Here is an 18,354-nt window from a genome sequence, read left to right on the forward strand (position 1 = left end):
CAGCATGTTCTGTACGTGCTGAGGCTGATCAAGGACATTGTTTGTGGTTCCATAGAGGATACATATGCCGTAGTTATGGCTGGATGTTGTGAATGCATGAATAAGTGTTTCTGCATCAGTGGATGATAGTGAAGGTCGGAGGAAGCAATAAGCAACCTTCTCATCAGATATAGTAGGAATATAGGATATTTAGAAAATAAGGAATGTTTTCTGATCACAAAGGAGACAGTCGAATCTTTTAAAAATGGATATCTGGAGTTTGTCATTCTTTTGAATATATATGAATCACTACAACCGTTTTGTGTAGGTGAGCAAATACAATTCTGATCGATTTCTTAACCAAGCCATTTGTGATTTAAAAAAAAAAGTTTGTCACTCTAGAATGTATATGAATCACTCTATTGCTTGTCCTTACTATAACCTTGATGTGCAAATGCACATTTTCTGTTGTTTGGTTTCTTGTGCTCATTTGTCAGGAACAATTCCATGTCTGACAAATGTTCCTTGAAGAAATATCAGCTGCATTTATTAAAAACCAAATTATAAGAAATTCTAAGTGCACTCCTTATGATGGAAGTCTAACTGTCTTAATGTCATCATTTGATCTGCAAAATCTGGAACACCTGGAGTGAGTTCCTCAGACTTCTCAGTCTACATGTTGAATGACTTCCTCAAGCCTATTAAGGCATGGTTTGGGGTTAACTCTTTCCAGGCAGGTGGAATGTCTGCAGGCTCAGAACCAGCCCATTTAGCAAACTCTTCATTATATTCCTTTAGAACATATTTCCAGTAATCTGAGAACTGCATGCTTGGGTCTCCTGCTATCTCCCAATCGGGGTAGATTTCTCTGTACTGCTTATAGGGCCATTGACCACTAGTTTCATCACTAAAACACTTATCACTGATCACTAAAGTTGTGCAAATGTCTATGACCAGCTTCTTGGAGGCATCCCAGTACCCGCGTGCAAAAGCTCTAGATCGATGCATGTTGGAGAAGTGTGTTTTGTGGTTCTGACCTCCTGCTTCACAGGGTGTCCCACAGAAGGGACACTGTTCCGCACACCCACACAGTCTGGTGAAGAGCAGCTCATGGGGCTTAGAGGGCAGGTGTGTAATTCTTTCAGTGATGTGTGAGATGCCTGTTTTGTTAGCGTAACCCTGAGCTAAATGCGATTCCATTTCCTCAATGAACTCCTTGAGGTTAATGGCAAACTGGTCTGTTTTGTCGTTGATGAGAATCAAAAGGTTGTCTAAGGCATCTCTTGGGAAGACAAGTTGATCCTTAAGATCAGAGCAGAACTGTGGTATGAACTCTTCTATGTCCATGTTCTTGGAGATGCTGGTGATCGTGGCAGTTATATTCTTTACAATTTGAAAAAGGAGTTCTGTCTCCAATTGTTGCATTTGTTCACCTGATGACATTTTCTTAATGATTTGTTCCTTTATCCAGTTTTTCACAAATATTTCATTTGATGTTGTGTACTCTTTGTACTTCTGAAACGAGTCCTCATGGAGCAGCTGCTTTAAAAGGTCATTAAGGAAGTGAGTCCGTGTGCTGTAGGTCACTTCCCCATCTCCCACCATCATGTGATCTGCGATTGCCTGCCCAAGATGTTTAGACACATAGTCCTCAACTGCTGGCTTCACACAGGTCTCTGTGAACTGTTTAGCTCTCTTCTGGCACTGATCTTTTTCACTGAACGATTCTAAGAATTTCTCCAGAAATATGGGTTTAGACTCCATCAGACGTTTCTGTGGGTCGTTGAGGGCATTGAATTCCTTGTGTGTTTTCTGGAAGAGCTTCGCTGCACAGCCACAGACATGAAACTTAAGATAAGTTGCGCATTTTTCACTAATTAGCTCATGAGGTTTCACCTGGTCATCAACAGCCTTGAGGAGTTCTCTGATGTACGTATCATTGTAACCTGTGTTGTTTCTCTTCATGATGCTTATGTGATCTGAAGTAAGGCTGTCACAGTGTCTGATGATACAGTCACAGATGTTTTGGATTTCAGCAATGAAGGAATTCGCATTTATAGGTGTACTGGCACTGCCTGATCTTTTTGCATAGGAAGTCCAATCTGAAAACCACTCAGTTTTAACACTGAATTTCCCCTGTCCACTAGATCTTAGGTCAACTGTGTTGAGCATTTCTGAGACATATCCACTCTTTAAACTTAAATTTGACCTGAGCAGATGGTGCACATCCTGATAAACATCTATCTCTGGCATTCTGACTTCAGATAGCTCAAATATGATTTCTTCCCACATTTTCTCAAATTCTTTGGTGAGTCCATCCTCAGATAATTTTCTCTCTCCACACTCTTTAAGCTTACTGACCTTCTTCTCAATTGTATCCATTGTCTTGTTCTTGATTTTATTCACCATTTCCATTCCCTCTCTGATTTCAACAGCCTTCTCCAAAAAGTGATTCATAGACATTTCCATCTGTTGTCTGAGAGAATTGACACTTGTTTGGAAGTCCTGTCTGTATTTCTCTACTAAACGGGTTTTGTTATCCTTTTTCTGATAGTATTTGTCAAGGTTGGAGAGGATTGTCTGCTCTTCTTCATTCAGCTTCTTTGATGCATCATGTAACAACTCTCTGAGCCTGGTACGTAAAGCATTCATTTGGACATTCTTTTCAGACACTCCAAAATTGGATATCATTGTTTCCTTGGTTAGAAGCCAGCTGTTCATCTTTTTCTGGAATGACCACTCCCAAGTGTTGTACTGAGTGCATAAATCTGTGTATGCATCTGCCACCAAATTGTTCCTGAAATTAAAGATGAAGTTCTCAAATTTAACAGCATTCCACAAACCATGAGTCCACTCAAGAAACTCTGCTGCATTATTGTTCCTGATATTATCCGATGTGAGTAAGGAACCAATTAAACTCTTCTTGAGTTCATTGACAGCTTCACTGTAGCCAACATTCACTGGGGCCATTGGGGGAATTCCATGCCAAAGTCCAGGGATGTAATAGCTGTCTTTGTCAGGATCGTAGTGCATCACATCAGTGAACTTTGCATAAGCTATTTTCTTCTCCATTTTAGCTGCTGCTCGGGTCATCTCATCCAACTGCTCCATCAGCTTTTTCCTGTCTCGCATGTTGCTGTCATAAGCAGACATGTCTGACACGTTCTGATGAACAAACAGACATCTGGGCTTCTTCCCAACCTCCTTCATCCTGAGAAAGGCATGGACCACAATCTGCAGAATGTCCTTCATCTCTGTGTTGTTCTCCATGGCAATATTGATGATGGTGATGTCACTGAGCCCTATGACCAGCGTTGCTAATTCGTTGTCATGTTCGTAGCTTGTGTCCAATACTGCCAGGTCAGGTGATTTTAAGCCCTCTGTGTCAATGACCATGATGAAGTCACACTTGAGCTCAGGTCTGAGTTCCTCAGAGACTTTAATCAGCAGCATGAAGGCTCCTCTGGTGCATCTTCCACTGCTGACTGCAAACTGCACACCAAACATGGTGTTGAGAAGGGTGGACTTCCCAGTGCTCTGCACTCCCAGCACAGTCAACACCAGGATCTTACTCTTGGCGTCCACCAGCTGATGTAGCTGAGTCAGGACCTCTTTTATCCACTTCATTGGGATGTTTGATGCGTCTCCATCGACCAGCTCAACTGGAAACCCATCCAGCAGCATCTGAGCACACAAAGCAGGTAAGTGCTGGACTTGTTGTCGGGCTGGGTTGTTTTCTGGAAGGGAGCAAGCACACTCATAAATCTGGCCCAGCTCACGGAAGAAGTGCTCAGGACCCAACGAGCAGTTGGAGATTTGCTCATCTAAGTCTGCAATCAGCTCCTTATCCTGTGGTGTGTTTCTACAGCAGTCTTTGTACTGCTCTCTTAAAGAGGACAGATTCTGTCTAGAGAGGGTGTCCAGCTGAATCTTCAGCCACTTCAGGAAATAGAGGCGCTGGGTTCCTGACCCTGAGATTCCAGCAGTGAATTTCCCCATGGCTTCTGAGACAACCGTCTGCTGCTGCTCCTTTCTGAGTGTTTCTTCTCTAGTCTTGAGTGAACTCTTGTAACCCTCTATGTCGTCATCTGCATGACACATTCTGCAGATCTCTTTTTCTATCTGACTGATTTCCTTCCAAATTTTACCATGTAAGGGCAACTGTTTTTTTTTAAATTTCATAACATCCTGAATGTTCCCAGCGATGCCTTCAGCATTTGCTCTGCCATCGATACACTCAGTGCAGTCCTCATCAACCACAATGCCAATATGTCGAGCAACAGCAGCCATGTCTTCCACTTTCATTTTAATTGGATTATTTCCAATGGCACCCTTCACATGGAAACGCAAAGCCTTTACAAACTCTGCGTCATTCTGCTTTTTTTTGATGATCACATTGGTCTCCTTCACCTTATGCTTCCTGCATATATCCATGAGTTTCTCCATGTTGAAGGTCTTACTCTGAGAGTTGGTGACCAGAAACAGCTCAGCTCTGCTCTCTCTATCGTTCAGAGAGCTGAGGTCTTCCTTTAGGTCATCAATGAAGATGAAAATTGCAGCAGAGGTCTTATTCAGGAAGGACATCTGGGTCCCAAACAACATGCCATCTCCTCTCAGATTGGCTATGGCCACTGGCTGTGTGAACGTGTCAATGTTTGTTTTCCCACAAGGTAGATACCAGCTGAGTTCAACCAGACCATCTGAGATTTTCCTGAGTACATCACCACACTCCATGTCACAGTGAACAAAAGCATTATTGTGCTGATGAGGATTACTGAGCAACTTGTTCACAGTTTGAGATTTGGGCAGACTGCTCTCTCCTAGTCTAACAAAAGACACCATAGGGACTTCCATTTCTACGATCCTGTCCTCTAAAAATGTCCTGTTACCTGCTAGAGAGTGAGGTCGGTACTTTTTAACCAGGTCTCTCATGGCCCACAGCATCAGAGTGCTCTGCTCTGTGTCACAGTTTGGCAGCAGAAAAGGAACAGCAAACTGGCACATTGACATTTTGGAGACCATTTCCTGCTGGAGAAAGGGATCTGAGCAGTGGAAAAGAGCAGTTATCAAATCTAGAGGATTTATGGCATCAGAATCATCATCAGTGATATCTAGAGGATTTATGGCGTCAGGATCATCATCATCAGTCATACTACAATCATACATTGGCTGGTCTTGTACACATTTGATATTTCTTGCATTTAAATTGGACACCATCAGTTTACTTAAGAAGGTCCATGGTAGTTGCTCCAGACTGTGTGCTGGTTTGTCAGACACTGTGTTACTGTTGATCTCCAGGACTGAGCTGAGTGTGAGTTTCCCTCCATGAAGATCCCCCAGGCCCAGGGTTGACAGCAGCTCAGGAATGAGGAGTTCTGGGAGTTAAAACATATTTGGCTGTTTGTACAGGGTTACTGGATTGCATTGCTTTCATGTATTTGTTCTACTACACTACCTGGTTAAAATATCCACTGTCTTTATGTCTGTCTATGGTTTTCCTCCCCACAGGGGGCGCTAATGAACTCTTCCAGTCACCTGTGAATGCATGCCTCTGGCTGAGAGTGTGATTAACATTCAAGCACTTTATGCTCTTTACTTTAAAGCACATCTTCAACTTACAGTTTTTACTAATCATTTTCACATGTGTCTCATTACCATGTGCACCCTTTCAAAGCTCTCCACACAGTGTGCTTTACTGACACACACATGAGCATCAGTTAAACCTTTGGTGAAAAATGAACTACAACCACTACATACTTCACCCAAAGGTAAATCTTGCTGCCATTACTATAGCACAGCGGTTCCCAAACTTTTTAGGCCATGCACCCCCTTCTACATCCCGACCGTGTTCACGCACCCCCAATCACCCACACCTTAAAAAAAAAAAAAAGCAACTGAGCCTACTTTTGGCGCATTAAAATCGGACCTATGAGACATTTTGCTCGCGCTTGGCGTTTGTTTACAAGATTTAGTCCGCTGTTAAATGTTGCAGTATGAACACAAACCGAACAAAGGGGCAACTGGACCATCGTATAATTTGAATCCCTGAATCAGAAAAAAAGCAAACTAACTACAGGTGCAAAAACGCCATGAAACACTGCAACAAAGTTTCAATACATTTCAGTTACACAAGGCGTCACTTTTAAAGAGCAATACGGATGACGAGGACACACGCACAGGCTCAGAGGCAGATTTCATCATATTTAATTTACAATTAACCATACACAGTAGTGATGGGAATTTCGATTCACTTAGAAGATTCATAGTCCTTTGAGTGAATCACTAAAAAGATCCGAATCTTTTGAGTCCTTTGAATCTGAATCAGTCGAAATTTTGTCGCTGAATGAGCCCAGCAGCCCACTCCCTAGTGCCTAATGCGCATGCTCACAGCAAACCACTGTAATGCAGTTTTGAGGATATCCAGGGGAAATATGCAAGCACACACACACACACACACACACACACACACACACACACACACACACACACACACACACACACACACACAGTAAGCCAGATACATTGAACAAATTGTAACATGATAGGCTTGGCTGGTAAGGCAGCTTATCAGAATTAAATAGCCTATGAAATTTCGTAAATTGTGAATAGATACTTATTTTTTATTTTTACTTAATTTAATTGTCATGTTTAAAATAAACATATTTCAAGAAAATTGGTTCAGACGAGTTACAGTCGATTTTGACTGAAAGAAGTCATCAAATGATTGTCAGCTTATCTACCTTACCTTACACGTTAAACACGGCCTGAAAGTAGCATTAATGCTGTTACAAACGTAGAAAATGAATCTGACGACGGGCCTGCTTGCTGTATCAATCAATTGAGGTTGGGTGAAAGACTTACTCAAACGACTGTGAAATGGGTCGGACTCGTAGGCTATCCGGTTGGGTGAAAGACTAACTCAAAGGATTCAGGTGAAATGGGTCGGACTCGTATCCGGCTGGGTGAAAGACTAACTCAAAAGACTCAGGGGAAATGGGTCGGACTCGTATCCGGTTGAGTGAAAGACTTACTCAAATGAGTCAGGTGAAATGGGTCGGACTCGTATCCGGTTGAGTGAAAGACTAACTCAAAGGACTCATATTGAATGGGTCGGACATATTTTAATATTAAAAAGGATGCAAACATCGGAGATGTCGCCAACGTGCCTATCAGTCTCAGATAGAAGTCACGTTGGCGACATCTCCGATGTTTGCATCCTTTTTCATTTCACCTGAGTCCTTTGAGTTAGTCTTTCACCCAGCCGGATACGAGTCCGACCCATTTCACCTGAATCCTTTGAGTAAGTCTTTCACTCAACCGGATACGAGTCCGACCCATTTCCCCTGAGTCTTTTGAGTTAGTCTTTCACCCAGCCGGATACGAGTCCGACCCATTTCACCCGAATCCTTTGAGTTAGTCTTTCACTCAACCGGATACGAATCCGACCCATGAATTCGCTCAGTCTATGGATCTGGATCTGTGTACAGCTCTGTCTACAGGAAGTTCTTATTCACACGCAGCTGGCAGCTTCGGGTCCGTATATCAATATGCTTAATCTAAGTTACTATGCAGATGAAAAACGGATGTGTTAATGTTGTTATAGACCTACAGTTTGATGACATTCGTGCATTGTTTTAATAATGTCGTCCGTAGCAGCGAGAACCGAAAGATTCGGGTTAATTGAGACCACGGACTCGTGACTCATGGGTGAATGTAAGGATTCGGATCTTTGAATCCGATTGACTCAGATTCAACCACCACTAATACACAGCGGTTACTTTAAGCACAATAAAGTTAGACATCACAACTGATCACCAGACCCTTGTTTCTCTTGCCTCCGATCTCTCACTCTTTTTTTATGACTGAAAGCGTTTAGGTTGTCCGGTAATTGTCGGACATTTGAGAATAGCCCTAATATTTAGGCTCATAAAGCAAACATGCCCTGCCCTTATTATGTTTGAAGGAACAGGCTTATCTGCCGTTTGAAAGTAATTCAATAACACGCATAGGCCTATGCTGCATTTTAAATAAAGCGCAAACCGTCGGTTATAGTGAACTGAGCGAGAAGGATCAAACATGGCCAAGCAGACTAGCCTTATAAGCTTTTTTCGGAGGCCAAACGCAACTGAACCGTCTGATGAGAATGAAACAGTAATAGCCTACCTGAAGCCATAGGCTATATGTTCATAGAAAAGGTCGAAGTCTCGGGCGTTTAGGTCGGAATGGAGTGACGTTCCCTGGGCTATAAGGGACAATCATGTTGTTGTTGTTTTTTTCATTGTAAACTTCGGCAAATAAACATGTTGCATTCTACACGACCTGATTATGTCATTCTTAAAGCTACATAGCCTGCCGTCAGTTTTGATTAATAGGCTCATTTAGAAGCAATAATATATTTGACTGGCTTATAAAATGTCTGGAAAATTAAAACTAAAGTGACCGGCAAAACATTTTTCTAGCGGAATCTCTCCCACCTGACAGTTTCCCCATTTTAGCCAGTTAAGCATATTTACGTGAATGTTGCTGAATGAATGAAGTTAGCTGACTTTAGCGGCACATGCAAGGGCTAGCTAGTGTGTACGTACAAGACAGTCTGGCGGCAGGAGCTGAAGTGCATATCTTTATTAAATTGTACGTCTTTATATTCAAAATTTAAATCTTACAAAGGAAATTTGTATAATTCATGGCTTCATTTTGTGAAAAATCCTACTTACATTTTTGAAAATTACATATAATATTAATTATTAGACCATTAGACCACCATTACATTTTCCTCTCGCGCACCCCCTAGAGGCAGCTCACGCACCCCCAGGGGTGCGCGCACCACACTTTGGGAAACCCTATATACTCTCTCACATTAAACTACTATCAATTAATGTCCAATGAACTAAAAAACAAAAACAACTTGAAGCATTTGTAAAATGCAAATATTATGTGTTGCTGTATACTCTATTCTTGCAGAGTTTAGGGTTGCATTGCAAAAGAAATGAGAAACATACTGTATGACACCTTTTATACTACATATTGTAATATAAAACAGATACAGCACACTGTGTGGAGACTGTATAAAAAGTTGTATTGAGACTAGCATGAAACGATTTGTAAAAAACTACGAGATGTTTTATATTCAAATTAGAACATTTGTATTTGAATCATTTATGTTTAAATCAGTCAGATAACTTGGACTCATCTCAGAACCGGCAAGGTCACCGTCACTGTTGTCTGATTACGTCAAGTCGTTGTCTAATTGCAGATCAGCAAAATTAATAGATTCAGTGGATAAGTCCATGTAGATATTATAAAATGAATTGTATCTCACCTGTCTTCATCTGAACAGAAGCAGACTGGCTCTTTCCTCCATGCTGGAGCTCTGTATGACAATGATGAAGTCAACAAACAAACCTTGACACATAAACTTGGGTAAAACTAAAAATATATAATAATGTTTTGGAGGTTTAAATTGCTGCGGTCAAATTGACCCCAAGGATAAAAGATCTTAGTACATTTGAAGGATAATAGGAGGGTAATATAATACACGCTAATTTTGCCAAGTGCTGTATGAAGACTTATTGTTGATGCTGATTTTATGTGATGATTGACAGATAAAGTGTGTATCCAAATTTCTTTCTAGGGCAAGAGTGAATTATTGCGACGTAATCATGTTTACATCTTGCCTCACTAGGGGCATCTATCCACCATATTTACTACACTTTGACCTGTGGACACTTCTCTAGATCAAAGCATTGCTGCCAACTGTACAAACTATTGTGTGTCTCAAAAAGCTCCAACAACACAGACCAATCATTAATAACACTTCAGGAAATCATTCTCCCCTTCCTGATATCTCACCTGTCTTCATCTGAACAGAAGCAGGCAGGCTCACTCCTTCATGTTGGAGCTCAATGTAGACTCTAACAGTGTAGTCAGTTCCTGGTTTCAGGCCTGTGATAATTGTGCTGCATGACTCAGTAGAGATGGACTTTGGCTCAGTCCCTTCACTCTTGTAAGAGACCAGGAAGCTGTGTGGAGTCTGCTCCATCTCAGGAGATACCAGCCAGCTGAGGCTAGCAGAGGATGCAGTGATGGAGCTCACAGTCAGATGCTCTGGAACTGGAATCTCTGGATGGATTAAAATGTTTGTCGTAAAATAACTGTATGTGCTGTATGCTGTATGAAGCATTTTTGTGATAGGTTTCTAAACATTCTAGATGTTTGCTTGCGATGTATAATAAAAAGGAGTTAACGGCACGTTCACTCTTTTTAATTTCCTTCATTAAGGCGCCAGATTTCAAGAGACTTCCAGGCAAAAAACACACCATTAACAGTCTAGTATCCCTTGTTGCATAACCAGTCAATCGCTGCGTGTGCTTTAATAATAATAATAATAATAATAATAATACATTTTATTTATAGGGCGCCTTTCAAGATACCCAAGGTCTCCGTACAACAGTCAACAATACAGTTAATTCAAATATTTTTTTAATGCACAAAGCAGAGCAGCAGCAGAACAACAACTTCAGCAGACAGCAACATTAAAGGTTAAACGCCTGCCTAAACAGGTGGGTTTTGATGTTAGATTTAAAAAGAGCGATTTAATTTGGGTCAATGTTCCTGATGTCAGGGGGGAGGGAGTTCCAAAGTTGAGGGGTAGAGTGGCTGAAGGCTTTAGATCCCATGGTGGACAGACGGGCTCGGGGGACGGTCAGGCTGATGGAGGAGGCAGACCTGAGAGACCGGGTAGGGACATTGATATGGAGGAGGTCAGAGAGGTATGGAGGAGCTAGGTTATGGATGGCCTTAAATGTATGGAGGAGGATTTTATAGTCAATGCAGTGTTTAATAGGAAGCCAGTGGAGTTGATGTAGAACAGGGGTGATGTGACTGATGGATGGTGTTCTAGTGACGATACAGTCAGCAGCATTCTGTACCAGTTGAAGTTTATGGGGGAGTTTGTGTGGGAGACCAAAGAGAAGGGAATTGCAGTAATCCAGGCGGGAAGTGACAAGACAGTGAACCAGGATTGCGGCGGTGTTGGGAGTGAGTGAGGGGCGGAGGTGGTTTATATTGCGGATGTGGAAGGAGGCAGACCGGATGGTGTTGTTGATGTGGGTATGGAATGATAGGGTGCTGTCGAGGACAACTCCCAGGCTCTTTACCTGAGGAGAGGGGGAAACCGAGGAGTTGTCTATGATGACGATGAAACTGGGATGTTTGGTGAGGGTGTGCTTGGAGCCAATGAGGACTGCCCAGTTTTTTCACTGTTTATTTTGAGGAAACTGGAGGAAAACCAGGATTTGATTTCCTGTCAACAGGCACAGAGGGAGGAGGGTGGGAAGGTGGATGTGGGTTTGGAAGAAACGTAGAGCTTGATGTCGTCCGCATAACCCTGGAAATAAATTGAATTTACGGAAGATCAGTCCAAGTGGGAGGAGGTAGATAATGAATAGGATAGGGCAAAGGACAGAGCCCTGGGGAACATCAGAGGAGAGGGGGGATGGGTGGGATGAGAATTATTTTAACTGGATAAACTGAGTACGGCCAGAGAGATATGAGCGGAACCAGTCTAGGGGTGTGTGAGTTATGCCAATGGAGGCTAGTCTAGGTTAACTCTGGTTCAGACTAGTCAGTCAAGGAGGGTGGAGTGGGATATGGTGTCAAAAGCCACGCTCAGGTCGAGGAGGATGAGGATGGATAATAGTCCGGAGTCAGCTGACATCAGGAGGTCATTGGTGATTTTGAGGAGGGCCGTTTCTGTGCTGTGGCGGGGGCGAAAACCGGATTGGAACTGTTCGTAGAGGCTATTGTTGGAGAGATGGGCATGGACCTGTGATGCCACTACCTTTTCCAGGATTTTTGAGAGGAATGGCAGTTTGGAGATGGGACGAAGGTTATTGAAGTTATTGGGGTCTGAACCAGGTTTTTTCAGCGTCGGTGTCAATGCAGCAGATTTAAGCAAAGATGGGACTGAACCAGAGGTCATGGAAAAGTGGATAATGGCAGTTATCAGGGGCAGCAGAGAGGGGAGGGAGGCTATAACCAGGGAGGATGGCAGGGGGTCGAGTTGGCAGGTCGATGATTTGGATTTCCGGATGGCATCTGATAACTCCGCTTCAGAGGGGAGTTGGAAGCATGAAAGTGGTACAAAGAGGGGGGAGTGGAGAACCAGAGGGGGTGGACAACTAGACATGTGAGGGGTCAGTTGCTGGTGGATAGTGGCTATTTTTGTGTTGAAAAATGACATCAGGGCGTTACAGCGGTCAGTGGATTAGAAGTGTGGGGGAAGGGAATCTGGGGGGCGCATTGTGCTGTCGACCACTGAGAACAGGGCCCTAGTGTTCCCAGCACCAGCAGTGATTTTTTCTGTAAAGTGTTGGGATTTGGCTGAGGAGAGGGCGTCTTTGTATTTGATGATGTGGGCATGATACATCTGCTTGTGTATAGTGAGTCCAGATCTTCTGGAAAGCCGCTCCAGCTGGCGCCCTTTGGCTTTCAGCTGACGTAGGTGAGGGGAGAACCAGGGGGCAGGGTGGGTGAATGAGACAGTCCGAGTTTTGAGGGGAGCAAGTGAGTTCAGCAGGGTTTGGAGACCATTATTGTAGAGATAAACCAGATGATCCGGAGTGCATGGGTAACTGATGATGGGGAAATTGTCAATGCCTGTTCTGAAATCAGCTAAATTAATGTTTTTGATGTTACAGAAGGACATAAAATGTGACTGTTTGGTTTTGGATAATGTTAAAGACAAATTAAAACGAAACAAGCATGTGATCAGAGATGGGTAGATCGACAGCAGAACAGTTGAAAGGAGTGACACCTGAGCAACAGACCATGTCCAAAATATGACCTTTGGAGTGGGTAAAGGAAATCAATATATTATTGGAGGCCAAAACTGTCCAGGCAAGAAGTGAACTCCTTAGAAGTGGTGTAGCACCCGCGGGGGAGCAGTCCGGAGGAACCGATATTGGAGGAGCTCCGCATTCATGTATTGGATCAGGGTTGACACTGTTTTTTTTAGAAAGGACAGGACAGTCCAGAAGAGCACAAAGCTCACAGCGAGTTTGTAGATCCACATGATGAATGGGCAGATGTTACGTTAACCGAACACCAGGAGCACTGGCAAGGTGAGAAGAAGCCAAAACGCTACAGGTACGCTTGAACAGACTAAAATAGGATACTGACAAATCGTATTGACAGTAGGATCAGGGTAAAATCAACAGTACCATGTTCGCCGAGAGTAGATGGACTGCTGCAAACTGTGCAGATAATCATAAAATCATTAAAAACAACCGGACAGCAGCGGCAGCTAAGCGCGCCAGCGTTCACTCAAACCTTTCTTCTACTGTCTATGCCGAGAGCGATATTGAGGCCGAGAGCGATATAGCAGACAGATATAGATTTAAAAAAAAAACTGAGTTGCTTTCGCCTGAACTTGGTCAATCCCGACTGCACACGTTACTGCTGTTGCGTGCCCTTATAGGGAGCTGGCGGGGCGTGTATGTATGCAAATCCAAGTTCACGTGAACGTGCATCAAGTTAAGAAAGCTTTTCCGAGGGAGCACAGCTCATAAGACTTCTGCGGCTTATGGACACATTTTCAAGCTTGCATGAATTTGGCGTATGTCTTTTCCTTACGTTGTTTTTACGAAGTCCCTAAGAAACATTTCAGAAGAAACTTCAGAAAATGATCGAGAATGAGGCCCATTCTTGTCAACTTTTTTGCGGTGGAAAAACAACCTACAATAACTACTAGGGGTGTAAAAAATAACCGATACGTATCAAAATCCGTTTTTAGGATGTAAGATACGACCATATCGATGCATGAAGTCCCTTATAGGTTTTAAAATTACATGAACAGGTCTTTGCCCGATTTAAAAGATATGAATCGGTTCAGAAGCATAACCGTTTCGTACATTTAAATAAAAAATAAAGAAAGTCCAACAATGACCGGGCAATGGAAACACTGCTGGGTTTACCGGTGCTTTCTTTGAAATGATTTTGATCAGTCTCTGAAGTTGCTTTCGTGTTGCCTGTGGAGTGTGCACACGTTGCAATAGCATGCCCTTATAAGGAGCTGGCAGGGCGTTTCTGTATCCAAGTTCAGGTGCATTAGAAAGCACGTTCAATTAAGAACACATTTCCAGGCGTTCATGAATCCAACAGAGATCTTTTCTGAGGTTGGTATGAAGACATTTAATCAGACACTTAAGATACTGTTCGCGAATGAGGTCAATTTTTCCTCACAACTTAGTGCTTTCACTTATTGAACTGCATCGAATTCCATCGCATCCCATCGCATCCCATCGCATCCCATCGCATCGCAATCGCATCGCATCGCATCGCATCGCATCGCATCGCATCGCATCGCATCGAATCAGATCGGATCGATAAGCAATAAGAAATGCTAGGAAGGATCATTTCTTTAATTTGAAATATATGAATTCCAACAATTGTAGAGTGTCTTTCCTACACCAGAAGTAGATGAGTCTCTTCTCCACTTTCAAATGTGAGGAATTTGCAGCATGCTTCAGAGATAATATGATTGATGATATTGCTCAGGAAATTCCATAGTATTCACTGTAATAACGCTGTTTATGTAAATTAATCTGAATCTGTCAATGTTTTCTTCAGAGCAATATATGACACCACTACCTCAAAACAGGCTGCTTCATATAGTATTCTGGCATCTGCCTATAATCCTATTTCGATTTTAATCTCAAAGGCCATAGATACAATAGTTACAATAGAAGCCTATCAAATATTCTATCTTTACCTCTGCATATTCCTCCTTTGTGTCAGCCACTCTATCCAGAAACTATTTAAATGGCGTAGCTAAATATTAGGTCCCTATCAGACAACAACAACAAACATTAACAATCTTATATGTGAACGTAAATAGTTTTTAACTGAAACCTGGCTAAACATAACTGGGTCTGCAGCTCTTATTTAAGCGTCCCCTACCAATTATAGCTTTTTTCAGTCCATTAGTGTCATACCTCGACCGGCCAGGAGATGCCGCCAGAACCCACAAGCCCCTGAGATTCGCCCCAGGAAACCCCGCCACATGTCCCAAGCCCTTGCCAAACGGACTAAGAAACCCTGTGCCAGGTGATCAGAGGAATCACCTTGTTTCAGGTGGCTGTCTTAAGCCCCTTGTTGATTGACTGGACTGAGACGGTGGTGAGGGGTGCAGTTAGATTGGATTGAGTGTGCAATGGCAGGAAGTGACGTAGATGGAGTGAGCGATGAGATGGAAGACGAGGACGCGGGAAGTACAAACAATTGGGAGAATGTTAAATCTAGAAAAAAAGAACAAACAGTGATAATGGGTCAGGTGACAATCCGGAATCGAGTGAGGAAAATATTAGAGTAAATGTAAAACAGCAGGAAGAAATTAAGGTAAAGCTTAAGTTTGATACGCCATGTTCGTTTAACCCACTGAAGATATCTAAAGCGTTACACGAGAAGGTAGGAGCGGTGTCAGTCAATACGTTGAGAGATGGCAGTTTAATCATTTCATGTGTTGATAACAGACAAAGAGATATATTGATTCAAATGACAACTTTAGAGGGGAAGAAGATCAGGTGTGTTTTGTGGGAGAGGAGGAAAATTGTGCAAGGAGTAATCACAGGGGTCTCAACGGAGCTGTCAAACGAAGAAATTATGCGTAATGTAACGGGAGCTAAGGTGGAAAGGGTGAAGAGGCTGATGTACAACAAAGACGGTGTTAAGAAGGAGAGTTTGTCTATACTGTTGTCAATGAGAGAGGAGAAATTACCACAAAGAATAAGGGTAGGCTACATGAGCTATCAAGTGCGCGAATACATTCCACTTAGGTGCTTTAAGTGTCAGAAATTTGGGCATGTAGCAGCAATATGCAGAGGGAAGGCGAGGTGTGGCAAGTGTGGTGGAGAGGATCACGAGTATGGCAAATGTAAACAAGGCACTAAAGTTAATTGCTGTAATTGTGGTGGAGAGCATAGCGCGGCGTATAAAGGGTGTGATGCGCATAAAAGAGCAGCAGAGATTCAACGGGTAAAAGTGGAGGAAAAGGTGACGTATGCCGAGGCTATTAAACAAATTAAGGCAAAAAAAGAAACCGCGATACCAACAGGAGCTGGTCCAGGAATACCTGGGCAGAGGCAGCAATGGAACTCTCAGGGGAACAAACATAGTGGAGGTGAGGCAAATACAACATATATTGCAGTGAATAAGGTAAAGTTTGTAGCGTTTCTAGCGGAAGTGATTAACTGCTCTGCACAAACAACCAGTAAGACCGAGAGAATTAAAATAATAATAAGAGCGGCACAGAAATATATTGGAATGGGGGAAATTACGATAGAAAGTATAAATGATATATTACTAGCAGAGGTGGGGCTAGAGGGTTCTCAAACAAAATTACCTTGTCTATTCTACAGTGGAATGCAAGGAGTTTAATAGCAAATGGACAGGAATTTAAGTGAAAAGTGAAAGTCCTCTCTATGGCAGAGGTGGTGTAGACACACACACTCTGAAATTAACCTCTGCATTTAACCCATCCAGGGAAGTGACACACACACAGTGAAGTGAAGTGAAGTAACACTAACCCGGAGCAGTGGGCTGCCATTGGCAGCGCCCGGGGAGCAGTGATCAGGGTTAGGTGCCTTGCTCAAGGGCACTTCAGCCGTGGATGTGGGCATGGGAGAGCAGTGCTCTACCACTTCCCCCGCCCACATTTTTCCTACTGGTCGGGGATCGAACCGACCACCCTACGGTTTCCGGCCTGACACCCTGACCAGTAGGCCACGGCTGCCCCTAAGCAATATATTGAGGAAATACAGGTCAAACCAAATATCATCTGCATACAGGAAACATGGTTAAAACCATCACTAGATTTTAAGATACATGGGTACACAGCAGTGCGCAAAGATAGGGATACTACAGGAGGTGGAGTGGTTACATTTATTCAGCAAGGGATTAACTATAGAGTTATAAATTTGAATATAGATATAGAGGTAGTCATGGTTGATATATGGGTAGATAAAACTAGAACTAAAATTGTGAATTATTATAATCCTTGTAAAAGGATTTTGAGAGAGACTCTAGACAGTTTGTATGAGGGGGGAAATGGGAAGATAATATTATGTGGAGACTTTAATGCTCACAACACTCTGTGGGGAGGAATGAAAGTGGATGATAATGGGAGTACTATTGAGGAATTTATGGATGACAATAAGTTAGTTTGTTTAAATGATGGAAGATGCACTAGGTTTGCAGAGTCTGCATTAGATCTTATGATAGTATCTGATCAGATAGCAGGGGTAAGTCAGTGGGAGGTTAATGAAATTTCGCTTGGTAGTGATCATTATATCATCTGGGTTAGTGTTAGGAATCAAGATGTGTGCATAGAGGATAATTGGTTTCCAAGATGGAAAATGAGGGAGGCGAACTGGGGGTTGTATAACTTTAAGGTGAGTGGTAAACTGATGGAAATAGTATCGGATAGGAGTAGTGATGTAGATTAATTAAATTCAAAAATTACCAATATATTGTGTGAGGCAGCAGAGGAGGTTATTGGTAAATCTTCTGGCATGAGGAAAAGGAAAATGGTACCTTGGTGGTCAGAGGATTGCAAGGAAGCGGTCAAGTCCAGAAATAAAGCATTCAGAAATGTGAAATCTAACCACTCATATGCCAATTATATGGATTTTAAAAGAGCACAGTCTATGGTAAAACGTGTGGTAAGAGAGGCTAAAAGGAAATATTGGCGTGAATTCTGTGGTAAGATAGGGGCAGAAGTAAGAGTAGGTGATGTTTGGAGCATGATAAAAAAGATGGGTGGCATTAGAAGGGAATTCTCTATACCGGTGATAAAAGATAATGATGTAGAGGCGGTGTAATCAAGAGAAAGCCGAGATACTTGCAAAAGGGTTTGTTAAGGTTCATAGTTCAAAAAACTTAACAGAGGAAGAATTAGCTTGGAGAATTAAAGCAATAGAAGGAAGTAAAGGAATATTAGGGAAACAGGCAAATAGTGAGAGCATACTCGATAAGGAGTTTACCTTATATGAGCTTAGGAGAGCATTACATGGGGCCAAGAATACTTCACCAGGGAAAGATGGGGTATGCTACAAAATGATTAAGGAGATAGATGACGTGGCTAAGTATGGAATTTTAAAACTGTATAATATGATTTGGGAACAAGGGAAATTGCCTTTGAATTGGAAACACTCTGTAGTGATTCCAATTGGAAAGCCAGGAAAGGACAGAGCTGAAGTGAAAAGCTATAGGCCAATTGCATTAACATCTAATTTATGTAAGCTAATGGAAAGAATGATTGTGAGAAGGTTAATGTACGAGGGAGAAAGGAAAGGTTTATTCTCCAACCATCAGAGCGGG

The 18,354-nt window shown here is 42.5% G+C and overlaps 1 protein-coding gene across 1 annotated transcript in view; it reads right to left on the reverse strand.

Annotated features, from left to right (window-relative positions):
- Positions 1-651: 651 nt before the first annotated feature.
- The window catches only part of LOC308365553 (up-regulator of cell proliferation-like), a gene marked incomplete at both ends in the record, with an annotated part of 46,616 nt that continues 28,913 nt past the window's right edge, over positions 652-18,354 (reverse strand). The window contains one exon of the mRNA XM_080839022.1: positions 652-5,354. Within this exon, the coding sequence (XP_080695148.1) occupies positions 652-5,354 (4,703 nt within the window). The remainder of the gene's footprint in view (positions 5,355-18,354) is intronic.

The sequence above is a fragment of the Sprattus sprattus genome, assembly GCF_963457725.1.
Source record: "Sprattus sprattus genome assembly, chromosome: 5".
Lineage (NCBI taxonomy): Eukaryota > Metazoa > Chordata > Actinopteri > Clupeiformes > Clupeidae > Sprattus > Sprattus sprattus.